The sequence below is a fragment of the Podarcis pityusensis genome (genome assembly GCF_964106645.2).
Source record: "Podarcis pityusensis genome assembly, chromosome: 15".
NCBI classification, from domain to species: Eukaryota; Metazoa; Chordata; class Lepidosauria; order Squamata; family Lacertidae; genus Podarcis; species Podarcis pityusensis.
This window is the reverse complement of record NC_138040.1, coordinates 2,311,382-2,326,306: the sequence shown is the minus strand read 5'-3', so window position 1 is coordinate 2,326,306 and position 14,925 is coordinate 2,311,382. Positions and strand designations below refer to the sequence as shown.

Sequence of the window (14,925 nt, the reverse complement as noted above, 5' to 3'; positions counted from 1 at the left end):
AGAGGAAATATTTTTCTAGACTACAGATACACAGTCACGAAAGCCACTAGTCTGGCTGCTTGTACAAAGGCTGCCTGAATCCAAAAAAATGAGCTGCGAAGGACCATTTGGCATCCAAGCCAGGAATTCTGGCTCACAATCTAGCTAGCATTAGACTCTTGCTAGTCTACATTGTCCAATAGTGAACATCAGAACTTCTGAAGCAGGATTGGTGCGAGAGAACTCAACCAAAACACATTTTTTATTTTTCAAAAGAACTGTCCCCTTACCAGAGACAGAGTTTCTTGCATCTTGATACAACGCTCCTCTCTTGCTAGGAGTCAAAGGTAACCATGAACCAGGCTTCTGCCAAAATAACCTAACCTGAAGTCATTCTTAACAGAAGGAAGAGCTTAATTCCTCTAAGTAGTGAGCAAAGACCAGTTTCCTAACACCCTGCACCCATTGACCCTGCCCCAGGCAGAAGAGATTAAGAGGTTCCAGAGACTTCCATATGCTGCTGGAGCAGCAGTAGTTTAGACAAACGTCTTGGCAGCTACAGTGAATTTCCCACAGGTAATTGCATGGAGTGAAAAGTCTCAGATGGGCTTAGGGAAAACATTGCCGAAGTGCTAGCAACGCCACAAAACCATTTGGTCGTTCCCCTCCCTGGAGTGGGCTTGTAAGCAACCAAGCTTCCAGTTGCACTCCTGACTAGAAGAGAAGCCAGCTGGAGAGTGGGGTGGGGTGAGGTGCCCTCCTTGTGCATAAACCAGGAACTGGCATGAGCCAAGAGCAAAGGTTTGGGAGGACACACGTTCTGGGTCCATCGCTTGAGAGGGGGAAATGCTCAGTGTTGCAGGATCTGTCTCTGCAGGGAACTTCCCTGCTGCCGGGTGGGTCAGTGTTTGCTAGAGTAGAGTGTCTCCTCCTCAGTGTCCGTTTCATCCTGGAACTCGTGGCTCAGCAAGGACTTCTTGGAGCCTGTGGACATCATGCGGATCTCATCCTCATAGTCGTCATGGTGCTGTCGTAAGCGGTGGAAGCCGTCCTTGTGCCGGTTGGACTTGATGGAACACACACACCAGATGATGCAGGCTGTCAGGATCACAGCTGTCATGGTAGCACCTGGAAAAAGGGGGTTGTGTGTGAGAGAAATCAAAACCCACACATCAACATTAGGACAAGGGCAGAAGCTTCTTTAACAGAAGACGACACATGTAACTCCATGGGTTTATCATGCACCTAAGTTACATTTACACACATTACATTTTGCATGTTTACGTAAGAAAATACCTCCCACATATTAATATATGAAGGTGTTCTTCATAGCAAGCAAAGTCATCTTAAATTCAAGAGCCATGGGGCATGCAGGGGTCACAGAAGGAGAAAATGGCTCAAGTCTTTAAAGAGCCAAAGTGGTGAAATGTCTTACTTCCTGGCCTCCTAAATAGACATTCAGACACAGACACTTCCCCCCACAACACACAAGAGGGAACAGTAATGTGGGCTCTCACCTGCTACCGTAACCACCAACTCCCTTGGAAGGCCAAAGATCTTGTTGTCCGTGTCAAACTGCACATGGAGAAAGCTAGCCATATCATGGCGAACCAAGACCTGGAAAGAAGCAGTACACATTTCAGCAATTGTGTGGATGAAAGCACAAGTCCAGGGTTAAGTGAGAAAAGAAGCCAACACGCCCCACTCCGAATGTACCAGCAGCCAGGGGCTTGGGACCCTATTCTTATGGAATAAGGAAAAAGTCTGCACTGAACTCGTTTTGTGGGGAGGGCAAGGACAGAATCTTAGGGTACGTTTTAAGCACAATGGTTGGGGGGGGGGAGGGACTCTGTCTCAGTCCCTAACACACAAATGTTGTCAAACTCAAATAGGTTAGAAAGCCAAATTCCCAGGTGCTTGGAGTGTGGTGGGATACCTTTCGGGTGGAGTGGGAACCTCTGAGAGGTTCACATGTAACATTCTTGCCTTCAATGTGAAGGTAAGTTCATGTTTCTCTTGCAGTGGCAGACGCCCTTTCCTCATGATCTCCTTGCCCACAACAAGAGAGATGACTCCTCTCAAAGAGTTCCTGGGCACAAAGAGTTCCTGCACAATTTGGTGTCCTAATTCTTAAATCCCTTTTGACCTTCTGAAAGTACACAGTGTCCCCCTTTCCAAACCCCCACTGTTCTCAGTTCCTCTTTACAGCCAGGACTTCTCATCTGCCTTCTGTCACACAGCTCTGGCTCCCAATTCGCAGAAGGTTCCTGTGTGGTCGCCTTCCAAAGAAATCCTTCAGGTCTCATGCTGCATTTCTTCCCAACTCAAGCCAAAGCTGCCTCAATCACATCTTCCACCAGACTCATGAAACAAGGCTGTGGTGTGCTTTTCCCATACCTTGACATGCTGCTGCTGATAGCCTTCCGCTATGGCATGGATCTTATGGTAGCCAGGAGCCAGCAGCACATGGAAATAACCACCTTCCTTAGTGTAGACTTTTACCCCTTCGTTGAGCACAATTTGAGCTTTCGACACTGGCTGTCCATGCCTGTCTCGGACAAACCCGTAGACTCCTTTATGAACCTGGAAGGAAAGGAAGGAATCTGAGAAGGTGTACATCAATAAGTCATTTTCTGTAAGGATACAAATCTCTTCTCTATGGGATAAGACGAAGGTGGGGAAACCTCTGGTCTGCAGGTTGGATGTGGCTCTCCAGGCCTCTCTATGTGGACTGTGCAGGCCATACCCCTCTCCCTCTCCCTGGTCCTGCTCCCTGCTCTCCGCAAATGCTTTTGCCTAGCTGCCCTCTTGCTTGCCTGGACTGAGAGATAGCCACAGGTGGGTGGATTGTAGAAACCTTTACAAGGCTGGAATGTATAGCCAATTGTACAAAAGAAAGAGTTGCATCTGCTTCTTCATCCATTTTTGACTCTGGCATGTAGCTCCCATAAGATTGACCATGAGGGGAATGTGGCCCTTGAATTGAAAAGGATTCCCCATCCCTGAAGTAAGGAAACCTCCACAGAACAAAATACACACAAAAATTAAGCAAGATGTATGTTCCTGATGTTACATTTCCTCATTGCCTTACCCTCAAGGCTTATGACTGGGAACGCAATGCATTATCAGGCAGAGTGGCAGGCAGTGGGCCCAGGATGACCCAACAAACCTCAGAGCCAAGGAGGATTTAAAACCAGCATAAACCTTGTCCAAAATCCCAGCTCACTCATTACACCTTTACTGGGTCCTCACTATATCACCCAGAGGAGAGCTGTTAGTTGTCCTCCATTTCATAGAGGTCTGCCTGGCCTCAGTTGGAAGTCAGTACTGGGTGCCACTGGTCCCATGCTTGGGATCACAATTCTAGAAGAGATTCTGCTGGCAGCCTCACTCTGGATTTTCAGGCTTTTCCTGAAGCCTTTAACGCTGACAGTTGTTTAATATTTGCTTGAGTAGACAGTCGTTTTAATGAGCGCTCTGTGCTGTTTAATGATTTATGTGTATACATTTTTTAATATCGGTTCCATGTACAATGAATATCCAACAGTAAACAGCTACAAGAAATTCCATCCTTAAATCTAATGTGGTGTCCAGCCCATTCTGAGCAATTGCAAACAAAAGCTTGAATGCGTTCAAGTCCAAACTCACCTCCACTAGCATGCTGAGAAGAGATTTCTTATTCTCTGCCCAGAGAGTAGGAAGCTGCCCCGCACTGGGAAAGTAACAGCAGCCAGTGTATACTGTAATCTCTGGGCAGTGTCCGTAGGAAAGACTGAAATCCTGAGAAAAACAAATGCAAAAAGAGGGTTTGTGGCGGGAAAGAGACAGGGCTGGACCAAAGCACCACCACTGGCAACTTTGATTGAATTTGGCTAAGAGAAACTAGATCCCCAAAGTGTAGTACAACTGTGAAATACCTTCATGCTTCCCAGGTGACTGTTCCATTCAGCCCCAAGCAACACTCCTCCAGGAATATTCTCATCTGCAAGAGAGAAACATAAAATCAGAAGCCCTTTGTAGGAAACAAGCCTTCCCCAAAAGGTCCAGAGCACCCTGGGCACATACCTGACTTGTTTGGACAGCTAGGCTGGCCCAGATGCATTGTAGGATGGTTGTTTGCATACACAGATGCCAAATATCTCAGAGTCTCTTTGTTCTCCACTATAAAAAGAAAAGGGAAGTTAGAGAGTCAACAAGTGTGTGATTCAGCCTGTGCTGCTCGAGGCAGACAGCAAATGTCATGGTCTCATTATAATAGCCAATGAGAAGCCAAGCATTCTCAATGGCCAGGGATGATGGGAGCCGTAGTTCAGCAACTTCTGAATGGTCAAAAATTCCCCATGCCCGGTCCCGGTTCTCCATGTCTAGTTTACTCTCTCAAGAAGCAGCAGGGAATGGAGTGCTCTTTAAAAGATTGAAGATAATCCCACAAGTTGTTTCCAAAGTACTCAGAGGATGGCACAACCATTACCTGTCTGCACAGGCTTGTCATAGGGGTAAGTGACAAGCAGAGATCCTCCATCCAAGGCAACAGAGAGGCTGAAGTCTTGCTTCAGTATCAGGTTGTCCATGATGGCCTTGGTTTCTGGTTCTCTTGCCCCAGAGGAATTGCCTAATGGAGTAAGACACAGAGGGTCTCAAGACTTGAGGCAAGCAAACAACTCAGTAACAACCTGGTGAGTAACAGGTGACTCCAGACAGTACACAAGCTTTGCCAAGGCTGCTGCCACAGCACTGCAGCACCTGACCATTCACTCACATTTCTATTCAATGGCAAGCCATCAAAGTGCGTAGATAAAGGCAATTAGTACAGTGCCACAACAGGGCTCTCTTTAACCCATTAGACACCCCTCCCCAGGTTAGGATGAAAGGATTTGGCACAGGAAGAGGAGGGTGTGTGCTTTACTTGTGAAATCAGTGTCCAGATCTTTGCCATGGATGTTGGTCAGGCCAGTCTTTGAAATGCAGTCTCTCTCCTGAGCAATCTCTCGCCCATCTGGATTCAGGGATGGCACGATGACAATTCTTGTATTGTCAATCAGCTAAAAAAACCACACAGAAACAGTAAGGGAGAATCATCAAGCATCAGCCGACCCTATCCATCTAAAGGGGGTGGGTGTGAAGAAAGAGGGAAGTTGGCTTTTCCTTGGATAAGTGGCAGGACTAGGGTGGGAAGGAGCAGCCAAGGCTGTTTTGCACAGAACTGCCTCTACTGGAGAAGCGGGAAGTGCAGGAGGCCCTCCACCGTTATTCCACATCCCACAACTTTCAGCAGTTTGACAGTCTGGGAGAACTGAAGAGAAGTTGAGGAATTTCCAAAAGTGAAATGAAAGCAGTGTTTGCCCCTCCCATAAGTGCCTGTCACTGCTTGAATGGGACCATTCACTGGGACCACTTCGAATGCTCTCACGGCTATCCCTTGGTCTGAAGACAGACCTGTTTAGGGAAGCTTTTAATGTCTGATGGATTACTATATTTTGATATTTTGTTGTAAGTCGCCCAGAGTGGCTGGGGAAACCCAGCCAAATGGGTGGGGTATAAATAATAAATTATTATTATTATTGGTCAGATTTATTGAAGTCTCGTGGTGTTGTACTCTTAGCTCCAATATACTAGGTAAAAGCCATGTCTTTCCCACCTGAGAAGTAAAGGTAAAGGTAAAGGTAAAGGTACCCCTGCCCGTACGGGCCAGTCTTGACAGACTCTAGGGTTGTGCGCTCATCTCACTCTAGAGGCCGGGAGCCAGCGCTGTCCGCAGACACTTCCAGGTCACGTGGCCAGCGTGACGAAGCTGCTCTGACAAACCGGCACCAGAGCAGCACACGGAAACGCCGTTTACCTTCCCGCTATAAAGCGGTACCTATTTATCTACTTGCACTTAAGGGTGCTTTCGAACTGCTAGGTGGGCAGGAGCTGGGACCGTAGACAGGAGCTCACCCCGCCGCGGGGATTCGAACCGCCGACCATGCGATTGGCAAGCCCTAGGCGCTGAGGATTTTACCCACAGCGCCACCCGCGTCCCCTACCTGAGAAGTAGAGGCTGACAAATCGGTCTCAGCAGCCTTTACACTCAGCATCACTTTGGATCTCCTGAGGCAGGGGTGGGGATCCTTGGGCCCTCTGGATGTTGTTGAACTGCAGCTCCCATCACCACCGTTCAGCAACACCTAAAGCACCATAGGTTCCCTCACCCAACCTGAGAGTTCTTCTCAGACATATTCTTTGTTAAGCCACATCCCCCTCTAATAGTCCACAGAGTGCCCGGAAGGGACATCCTGAAGCTGATAGGCCCAGCTCTTCTGCAAGCTGACGGACATGCAACAGCCTACCTTGGTAATGGCCAGGTTCTTTTTGTAGTTCATGCAGAGGAACTCTGCCAAGGCCAAGAGCAGCTCTGTGCCAACAGGGGCGTTGCCATGGATGCCAGCCACAAAACGGATCTTTGGCTCGTCTGGCTCAGATTCTTTGGGTTTGTTGGAGATTTCCAGGGACCAGATATGACGAAACTCAACACTTTGGCCCAAGCTGAGAAACAAACAAACAAACAAACAAACAAACAAACAAACAAACAAACAAACAGTAGTACAGCTGGTTAGCTTTTTAATGGAAAGAACAGCTTGAGCCTTGTGTGTGGCTGATGCGTGCAAAAGCCAGAGGCTGCAAAAACAGGATTTTTCAGGAGCCTAAGATCCCTGCATAGATTGTTGTCCCCTCTATGTTTCACAAAAGCAGAATAAATAATAAAGAATTCAGAGAAAATTAACAAACTTTGCTCTGTTTGCAGAATACAGTTTGGGATTTCTCAGGACAGAATGTGGGTTGTCTGGATACAGTGTTCAAATTTGTTTTTGTTTAGCCAGAAATGTACACAGGGTCACTCCCTATTCAGAGTAAGCTTGTCAAATGCTTGTTCAGGATTACAAAGAGGACTCATTATTATAGCAAAGCTGTGACTTCTCCAGAACAAACAGAATTCCCCATAGCCCAGGAGTTCCACCTACCTAGAGAGATTTGTGATCTTCCGATAGTTCAAGTTGAGGCCTCTAAGAGACTCGGAGAGTTCATTGTAGGAACGGTAGCGATGAGGCTGGACATCTGCCGATGACGACAGCAGGAGGCGCTCCAAGCCATTCTCTGCTGAGAGGTCTTTAATCAGGGTCTCAAACTCTTTGGTGACTGTGCCGTTGAGGCCAACCATATTTATATCTGGTACTGTTCCCTCCTCTACTTTGGAGTCTTTTCGAGTCAAAGTAAAGTTGACCTGCACTGCACCTTTACCTCCAACTTTCACTGTCTTAGTTTCTGAATTATACCTTTCAAAAAAACAAAAAAAAGGAGGTAGGGGGAAATTTGCGTACAACAAAACTGAACATTCTGACTGCTTGTGGCAATAGGATGTAGGCTGTTGTTATTTTATATTGATTACTGAGAAAAGTAAGAAATATTATGTTATTAAACTTCAGCGTAACAATTAATATATGTTAGGAATCTTGAAGGAATGTCTGTGCAAGAAGAAACAGGCACATGCCAGACTGTTGATTCCAACCACAGATCCAGTGAACAGAATGCTATAGTTGTATATCATGGTTTAAAGTTGGGTTCATATCATGGACTGTATGGAAGCCATTAACATAAGTCTCTGGGTTCACCCACAACAGGAAGCTCTGGGATTAAGTCATGAATCTGGTTTTGTTCAGCAGTTCAGGCAAAAAGAAGAACAAAGTGGCTGCAAAGGAACTCTGGGCTCCAGCATACAGAATGGGCATCTCCTGGTTTCTTAAAGCAGGGTTTTTAGGGCATGACCAGGAAGTGAACATACGCTTTGCTTCTTGGCCAACAGATGGTGCTACTGGCTCTAACTCAGTGACTGTCAAGCAAGTTCATAAAGGCAGTAGCAATATTAAATAGTGTTCGCTGAAAAGAGCCACTGGCCCAGCAGCTTAATCAACAGCAATAGCAGTTATTGATCCCAGAGTATTTATTTCTGATTTCACACCATACGGCCTCAGGGTGAGTTCCAACACCATGCCATACAGAGAACATTTTATCCTACAGGCTCACAGTCTATTTGGGAGAAAGCCCCCAATTCCAAGTTAAAAGTGAATCCTTCCTTTTACAACCTGTCACTTTCTTCCAACACAACATATTTTCATGGACCAACTCCTAATAGTAGCACCTTGAATTTGCCCTGGTAGCAAATCGGCAACCAGCGCAGATCTCTGAGCACAGGTGTTATATGCTGATAATGCCTTACTCCTGTCAGCAATCAGGCTGCAGCATTCTGCTTTAGGCGAAAGAAGAAAAGATGTCAAATACAAAGTTGAAAGACTCACCCTCGTGCAGATGCTGTAATTTTGTATGTTCCCTGGGTCAACAGGCGCCAATAGTCTCCACTCTTATAGGTAGAGACAGGGTGATCAATGTCCGCAACACTGATGGTTGCATTTAAGATGCCCCGTCCATCTGTGGCATCCAACACAAACCCTTTGACACCTTGGTGGACCTGGGCAGAGAGAGAGAGAGAGAGAGAGAGAGAGAGAGAGAGAGAATGAATATGAATATGAATCCTGGGCAAAAAGAGAATGGAGTACCCACCCCCAACCTCTGGCTCTTCTCACTGCTGGTAGGCACTCACACATACACACACAGATTCAACAGGAGAAAAGGTTCCCCACCCTTAGGTTTAGAAGGTGCCCTATTCTGGAAGTTCAGAATACAAGAAATTCAAGGGAAAATCTTTTTCATGCAGGCATCCTCAAAGACTGCCCATTCCTAAGGCTTAGTGCCTACTATAAAACATATATGCACACACTAACTGGAAAATGAGTGTCTTTATTTTTTAATGCAGAAAGGTTCAACCCTGGCCACACACACACACCCTTTACTGGAAGGGGCTTGTGCTCAGTCTTAGAAGAATCTCCTAGAAAAGCCACAAAATGTCATTCTACGATTACTCATTTATCCAAATTTGATACTTGAATGAACTGTTTAACAGGGCACTGTGTAAAGAGTTTGCCTTCTCATTGTGACAGTACACAAAGATGCTGTCATGCCTGTTCCAACAATTCATGGCACAAGAGATTGAGGCAGCAAAAGGCAAACAGCTGTGAAGACAACACACCAGCTCACCTGCTTGATGAATTGCAGCAGAGACCTGTGGTTCTGCTTCCAGTATTTTGGCAACTCCTCTGCCTGAGGATATTTGATGCAGCCCAGCTCAATGGTCACTTCAAAGCAATTGGTGTTTATGTAATTCCAGTCCTGCATGCCACCTGAAGAGCAATGATTTATCAGAAGAGCCCTATCAAATGCCTCTGCTTAGCAAGGACCTTTGTAGCATGATACACACAAATAAATCTGTCACTTAATGAATTGAGAGCTGGAATTCTAACTCCAGAATGATGCCCTGAGCCTGTGAAACAAATAAGGAATGTTGCTTTTGAGCAGGTATGCATTAGTACAAAGGACGACAGCCCAGGCTTAACATGAGGCCTAAACAAAGGCAAGCAGGATTGTTCTTTAATGAACAGTGTGCTTTTGACTCTTCGTATAAAAGATGCAAAAATAAAGTAAAATCACAAGGTAGGAGGAGCAAGCAGGGGATGGGAAACACTGTCTGGAAGAACATACAAGTTATTCTTTCTGCAGCACTTGTGCCCAGGTGTAAGGTAGATATAGCAAGTTAGCTAGTTTTAAACTTTTTTTGGGGGGGGGAGATTTGAAGAGGATGCAGCCCATTGTACAATTTCCTTAGACTAAAAGAATTTCAATATAATTCTTGTTGTATTTCAATCTGGTTTGTCAGAAACAAGGTTTTCTTCACCTCTAGAATGCAAAACCACCTAGAGTGGATTGGAATGCCACAAGCCATGGCAGACAGGATTGGTTTTGCAGACTCCCGAATGAACGGTGCCTTAGTTTTACCTGGAACATTATACCACTGAGCTCCATTGGTGATGCCATGAGGGAAGTACTCGCCAGGATACATGTCTGCACAGGGGTGACCCTCAAACATCCGTGCGTTCTCCTGGAAGAGCAAAGGATGACCACCTGTGAAAACTGGATTTCCTGACAGCACCAGAGTTAATGGGCTGTTTCTAGCCAACTCCTACTAGAGTAGACCTAACTGGCTACAACCAAGTGCTTTTATTTCCCAGTTACTGTGCTGCATTTGAAGACATGGACAGTTCAAACATAATGGCACCAATTAATATGCACCTGATTATCACTGTACATAAACATAAGCCCTTGAATTCAGGCCTCCCAAAATCCATGTCCAAACTATTTATTTATACAATTTTTCAACTTCTGTTCACAAACTTGTATACTTGAGTAGATTAAGCAATTAATGTAATAACTTTAGTTTTTGTTCAAGAAGCTGAGGCAGCATACAATGTTTAAACAATCTCACCACTTTTTCTACAAACACCTTGCAAAGTAGGTTAAGCTGAATGTGTCCCCAGTAAGTATCATAGCTGAGTGCAGATTTAAACCAAAGACACCCCAGTCTTAATTGGACACCAACCACTGCAGACCAGTGGTTCTAAATCCTCAATCCACAAGACACTTGTGTGTGTACGAAAGAAAGAAAGAAAAGGACAAAGAGAGAGGAGAACAGAAATATGGCAAGAGCTATGGCCAAAGCCATCAGGGAAAGTATTTACTTCCCCCAAATGGACAAGCCGATGATAGCTCAGTCCACAGACCGTGCCATTATCCACCATCTAAAACAGACATCTTATTTTGCTCACGTCACAGAATTACTCTATGTCTTTCACGGAGCTAACCTTCCTGCCATGATCTTGTACATACAACCTAAAACATCTCTGTTTACAGAAGGAAGGAAGCGTGAAACAGCTTTCCATGTTAAGAACTGAAAGCTCTGAGAATCTGATTTCAGGATCTCAAAAGGACACACTGGGAGAAATTTTACCTTGGCATAGGAAAGTGCAATTTGCTGAAAGACTGCATCATCAGGGGATCTACTATATGTCGCAACTCCTTGTTGGTCGTCATCATAGGGGTAGTTAACCACTAAAGAGCCTGAAAGAAAATAAAGGAAATATGGAAAATATGGACCTAACAGGGTTTTTTTACAAGGTGGCTGCTTTGCCAACGTGCATTTTTTATATGTAACAGTGTATTTTTGTAATATTTGGTTTAAGTTGTCTGTTGTTGCTTCAGTTTTTTGAACACCACTTAGATTTTTAGTATATTAAGTGATATAGAAATTAAATAACCAATCAATCCATCCATCAGCAAGCAAGCCTGCTATGTCCCTAGTCTCAGGGATTAACTACAGGACAAAGCTCAGTAAACACAGGCAACAATGAAGATTGTGTAGCAACACTGAGGCCACTTACTGGAATTCACTTGGTCTAAGAGATAGCAAGTCACATTCACTTGTCACTTAGTATGGCAAAAGACAAGGAAATGAAACAGCTACTGAGAAGCTTTAACACTGAATGCAGATGGCACTTTACTACAGGTTGTGACTTAAAAGTTGAGCAAGGACAGACTTCCCGGCTAAATGCCATGAGACAAAATACAACTTTTTTTAAAAAAAAGATATCAATCTTGGGTCACAGCAATAGCAGCCAAGTAGCCTAGGGAACTACTAGCAATACAGTAAAATTGGGTGGGGGAAGGCTAACAAGGTTGGGCTGAGCCTTCTAGAGTGTCTCTATTTACAGACCCCCTCGAAAGGTCTTGGGATAAAGGGTGTAAGTTAAAAAAAAACCAAGCTATTGTCATTTATTTATGAATTGCTTTCTCAGAAGCATCTCAAAGCAATTTCACAATACAATAAATACATATATAAAATAATGGCATGTATAAAAAACCCATTTCAAATCCAGTACAGTTACCAACTGGGTTAAAAATCTCTTTTCAAAAAGCTGCAGAGAGCATGTTTTATAATGAGTCCCATCACTATACAACAGAGGTGGTGAGCTTCTGGCCCACAAGCCTCATTAGGTCCACCATTTTGGTCAAGTCATGCCCACCTGCTCTACACCCAACATCACAGGTGACATCAGGTGTGGGTGGGGCAAGTTAAAAACCTGGCTCAGCCAGTTTGCAGGCACTACTAGCAGTGTCTGCAACCCCCAATGCAAAATAGCGTTTTGAAAGGGCTTCCCGATAGGGGCTTGTGGAGAGCTTTTGCAAAATACTCTTGCAAGACCCACATGGTGCAGAAAAGTCATTGTGACATCAGGTGATTGACAGGTGGGTGGCCACATAGGAGATGGGGGAGATAACTATCTGGCCCACTGGCAAGATCCAGTTCCAGACCTTGAAGCACAGTTTCCTCAAGGTCCTTCCAGCCACTTGCTAAATTTTCTTGCAATGACCCCAGAGGTCAGAGTAAATTTTTTTAGAAGGGATGGAACTTCCACAGGCACAATGAGATCCAGTTTACCTCCACAGCTGCTTACTTAAGCTTTGCCTGCAGGGTACTCAGCAGCATAACCCTACCTTCAACCTACAAGAGGCCAGGATTCTCTTACCTCCATGCAAGTTTGCAGAAAGCACAAATGGGTAGGTCTTCAGCCAGCTCATGACAGCTAATGTCTCTGGCTGTGGAGGGTCAGTGATCTGGAAGAACTGATCAGGGAAGTTCCGATTCAGGTCATAGTTGTTGCTGTTGTTTCTGCCAACAATCCCCAATCGGTCTCCTAAGGAAAGAAAACAAAGTCTGTTGAGCTTCTCAGAAGAGGCATCTCGTTGGCCTACATGAGATCAGGGTGTTAGGTTAGAAGAACCTTGCAGGGTTCTTCTGGGATTCTATTCTTTGTGTCCCTGGTCCCTCTGCTCTTCATAAACCCAAGATTACATCCTCCAAGTCCCTGACTCCACCTGTTCTTACTTGCTGCCTCCTATCACTGTACTACCTGATACCTCCCTCCAGCCTCTACCGATATATTTAAATGCCTGATACAAAAACCCACCTCTCCACCAAGAACAGCCATTTCCTTTCACTCTTCTTTCCTTGCACATTGCATGTTTGAAAGCAGAAAAAGCATCTTAGCTTTGTTTTATGTGAAGTGCCTGGTCTTTCTAGGCGCTCCAGAAATAATAATTCTCTTGGACCATGTTAAAATGCCAGAAGATCTGATGAAATATCCCTGGATCAGATTCCTGCCAAATAACTGTCCTCTTGCTAAAATGGAGATGAATGGAATAAGTTGCCCTTAAAAGACCGACTGGGGAGATAAGATGCCATGAACAAAACAAAGGCAGGCATTCTGGCATGGCAAAAGAAAAAACAAGTAAGTAGGACCCTTGTGGTAAAAGCTGGGTAATGAAAACAAATGAAAACTGTTGCCTCTCAGGAGGATTACCTTTGCCTTCCCTTAAAGCAAGGGTCAGCAAACTTTTTTTGGAGGGGGCCGGTTCAACATCCCCCAGACCTTGTGGCGGGCTGGTTCGCATGCGCGGGGGGCAGAGAAGGCTTCTCTCTCCCCCCCAGCCCCTCCACTCCCCCTTCCTACCTATGCTGCTGCCATTAGCGCAGCACCTCTCCCAACCACGGCTCCTGTGCCTGCCCTTGCGAGGGCTGCTTTCGGGCCGCTCGTCCTGCTGCGCCACTGCCACTGCCGCCGCTGCCAGCCTCTGCCACTCACAAGGGCAGGCACAGGAGCCATGGTTTGGAGAGGCGCTGCGCTGCACTCTGCCAGTCGTGGTTTCTGTGCCTGCCCTTGCGAGCGGCAGAGGCTGTCGGTGGTGGGACAAGCGGCCCAAAAGGGCTGGCTGGCTCTGGAGAGGCGCTGTCCAAAATGGCGCTCAGCCAGTTCAGCCCAGCCCCCTTCCTCCACTACGCAGGGCAGGGAGAAGGGCAGGGAGAAGCCACGGTGTGTGAGAGGGAGGGAGACGGTGCCGCGGAAAAGAGAAAACGGGGGAAAACAAACAAACAGAATCGCCAATCCACAGAACGTCCGCTGGCCGGATCCTGAGGGCAATTGGGCTGGATCCGGCTCACGGGCCGTAGTTTACTGACCCCTGCCTTAAAGCCACCAGCGGTGGAAAGCACAATATGAAAACACACAGCTACCTTCATGGGCTTTCTCGTAGCCGTCAGGATTCATGGATGGCATGATGTGGATCCGAGTGTTTTGGACCAAGTCAGTTACTTCAGGATCTGTGCCATAGTTCTTGCAGAGGTACTCAATGAGATTAAGGAGAAGCTCTCTTCCTACTACCTCATTGCCATGCATATTTGCAATATACTTGAACTCTGGTTCAGCTGGATGAAAGCGAGGGTGAGGGAGGGCAGAGAGAAACATGTTAGACCAAGTAACCTCCTCTTAGTTGTTTGTCTACCTGGATAATGCACTGCATCTGGTGAACTCTATCCTAATGAAAATAGCAAAAACAAAAAACAAAAAACACACCCACAAATGCTTAACATACTTGCAAAATAATTTGAGACAGTCAGGCTAGCATAAGAAACCACATCTTGAAAGTTGCTATGCCCAGCTTTGAGCAAAACAGGCTTTCTTCATAGGCTGAATAAGGGTGACCACTTGGAATAGTGGCTCAGGCCACCTCCCATGTAGAGTCTTGAGAAGCCCCATGTGTTTTGCTGAGGTCTCTTCCCTGGTGGCCCATGCTTCAGACAGGAAGTGACCAGCAGACAGCACAGAACACCACAAAGCAGGGCATCCTCATGCCAATAGCAGCCAGTGTAATGGTAAGGACCAGGGGCTGCACAATCCAAAATAAGCTTTGGGACACTGTAAGTCAAACACCTACACCTCCAGGGGAGCCCCTTCTGTGAGACGGCACAGAATGGCACCTAGTCCTACATTTGCTTGGGGTGCAAGAGACTGTCAAAAGTATTTGGGGTGGCCCCACATTTCTTGGGGCTTGCGCATCTCAAGTTCCTTATTGTTGGCAAGGAGGGGCTATGCTTGGCCATGTCTTCTGCCCAAAGAATCGGGCTGG

At 46.0% G+C, this 14,925-nt stretch overlaps 1 protein-coding gene across 1 annotated transcript in view; it reads right to left on the bottom strand.

Moving 5' to 3' along the window:
* Window positions 1–223: 223 nt before the first annotated feature.
* The window catches only part of CPD (carboxypeptidase D), a gene marked incomplete at its 5' end in the record, with an annotated part of 40,485 nt that continues 25,783 nt past the window's right edge, over window positions 224–14,925 (bottom strand). The window contains 16 exons of the mRNA XM_080982803.1: window positions 224–1,107; window positions 1,497–1,596; window positions 2,377–2,562; window positions 3,628–3,759; window positions 3,897–3,961; window positions 4,045–4,140; window positions 4,451–4,591; window positions 4,886–5,021; window positions 6,309–6,504; window positions 6,981–7,292; window positions 8,313–8,482; window positions 9,109–9,251; window positions 9,904–10,006; window positions 10,913–11,022; window positions 12,489–12,656; window positions 14,033–14,224. Coding sequence (XP_080838929.1) covers window positions 881–1,107; window positions 1,497–1,596; window positions 2,377–2,562; window positions 3,628–3,759; window positions 3,897–3,961; window positions 4,045–4,140; window positions 4,451–4,591; window positions 4,886–5,021; window positions 6,309–6,504; window positions 6,981–7,292; window positions 8,313–8,482; window positions 9,109–9,251; window positions 9,904–10,006; window positions 10,913–11,022; window positions 12,489–12,656; window positions 14,033–14,224 — 2,477 coding nt within the window. The 3' untranslated portion in view covers window positions 224–880. The remainder of the gene's footprint in view (window positions 1,108–1,496; window positions 1,597–2,376; window positions 2,563–3,627; window positions 3,760–3,896; window positions 3,962–4,044; window positions 4,141–4,450; window positions 4,592–4,885; window positions 5,022–6,308; window positions 6,505–6,980; window positions 7,293–8,312; window positions 8,483–9,108; window positions 9,252–9,903; window positions 10,007–10,912; window positions 11,023–12,488; window positions 12,657–14,032; window positions 14,225–14,925) is intronic.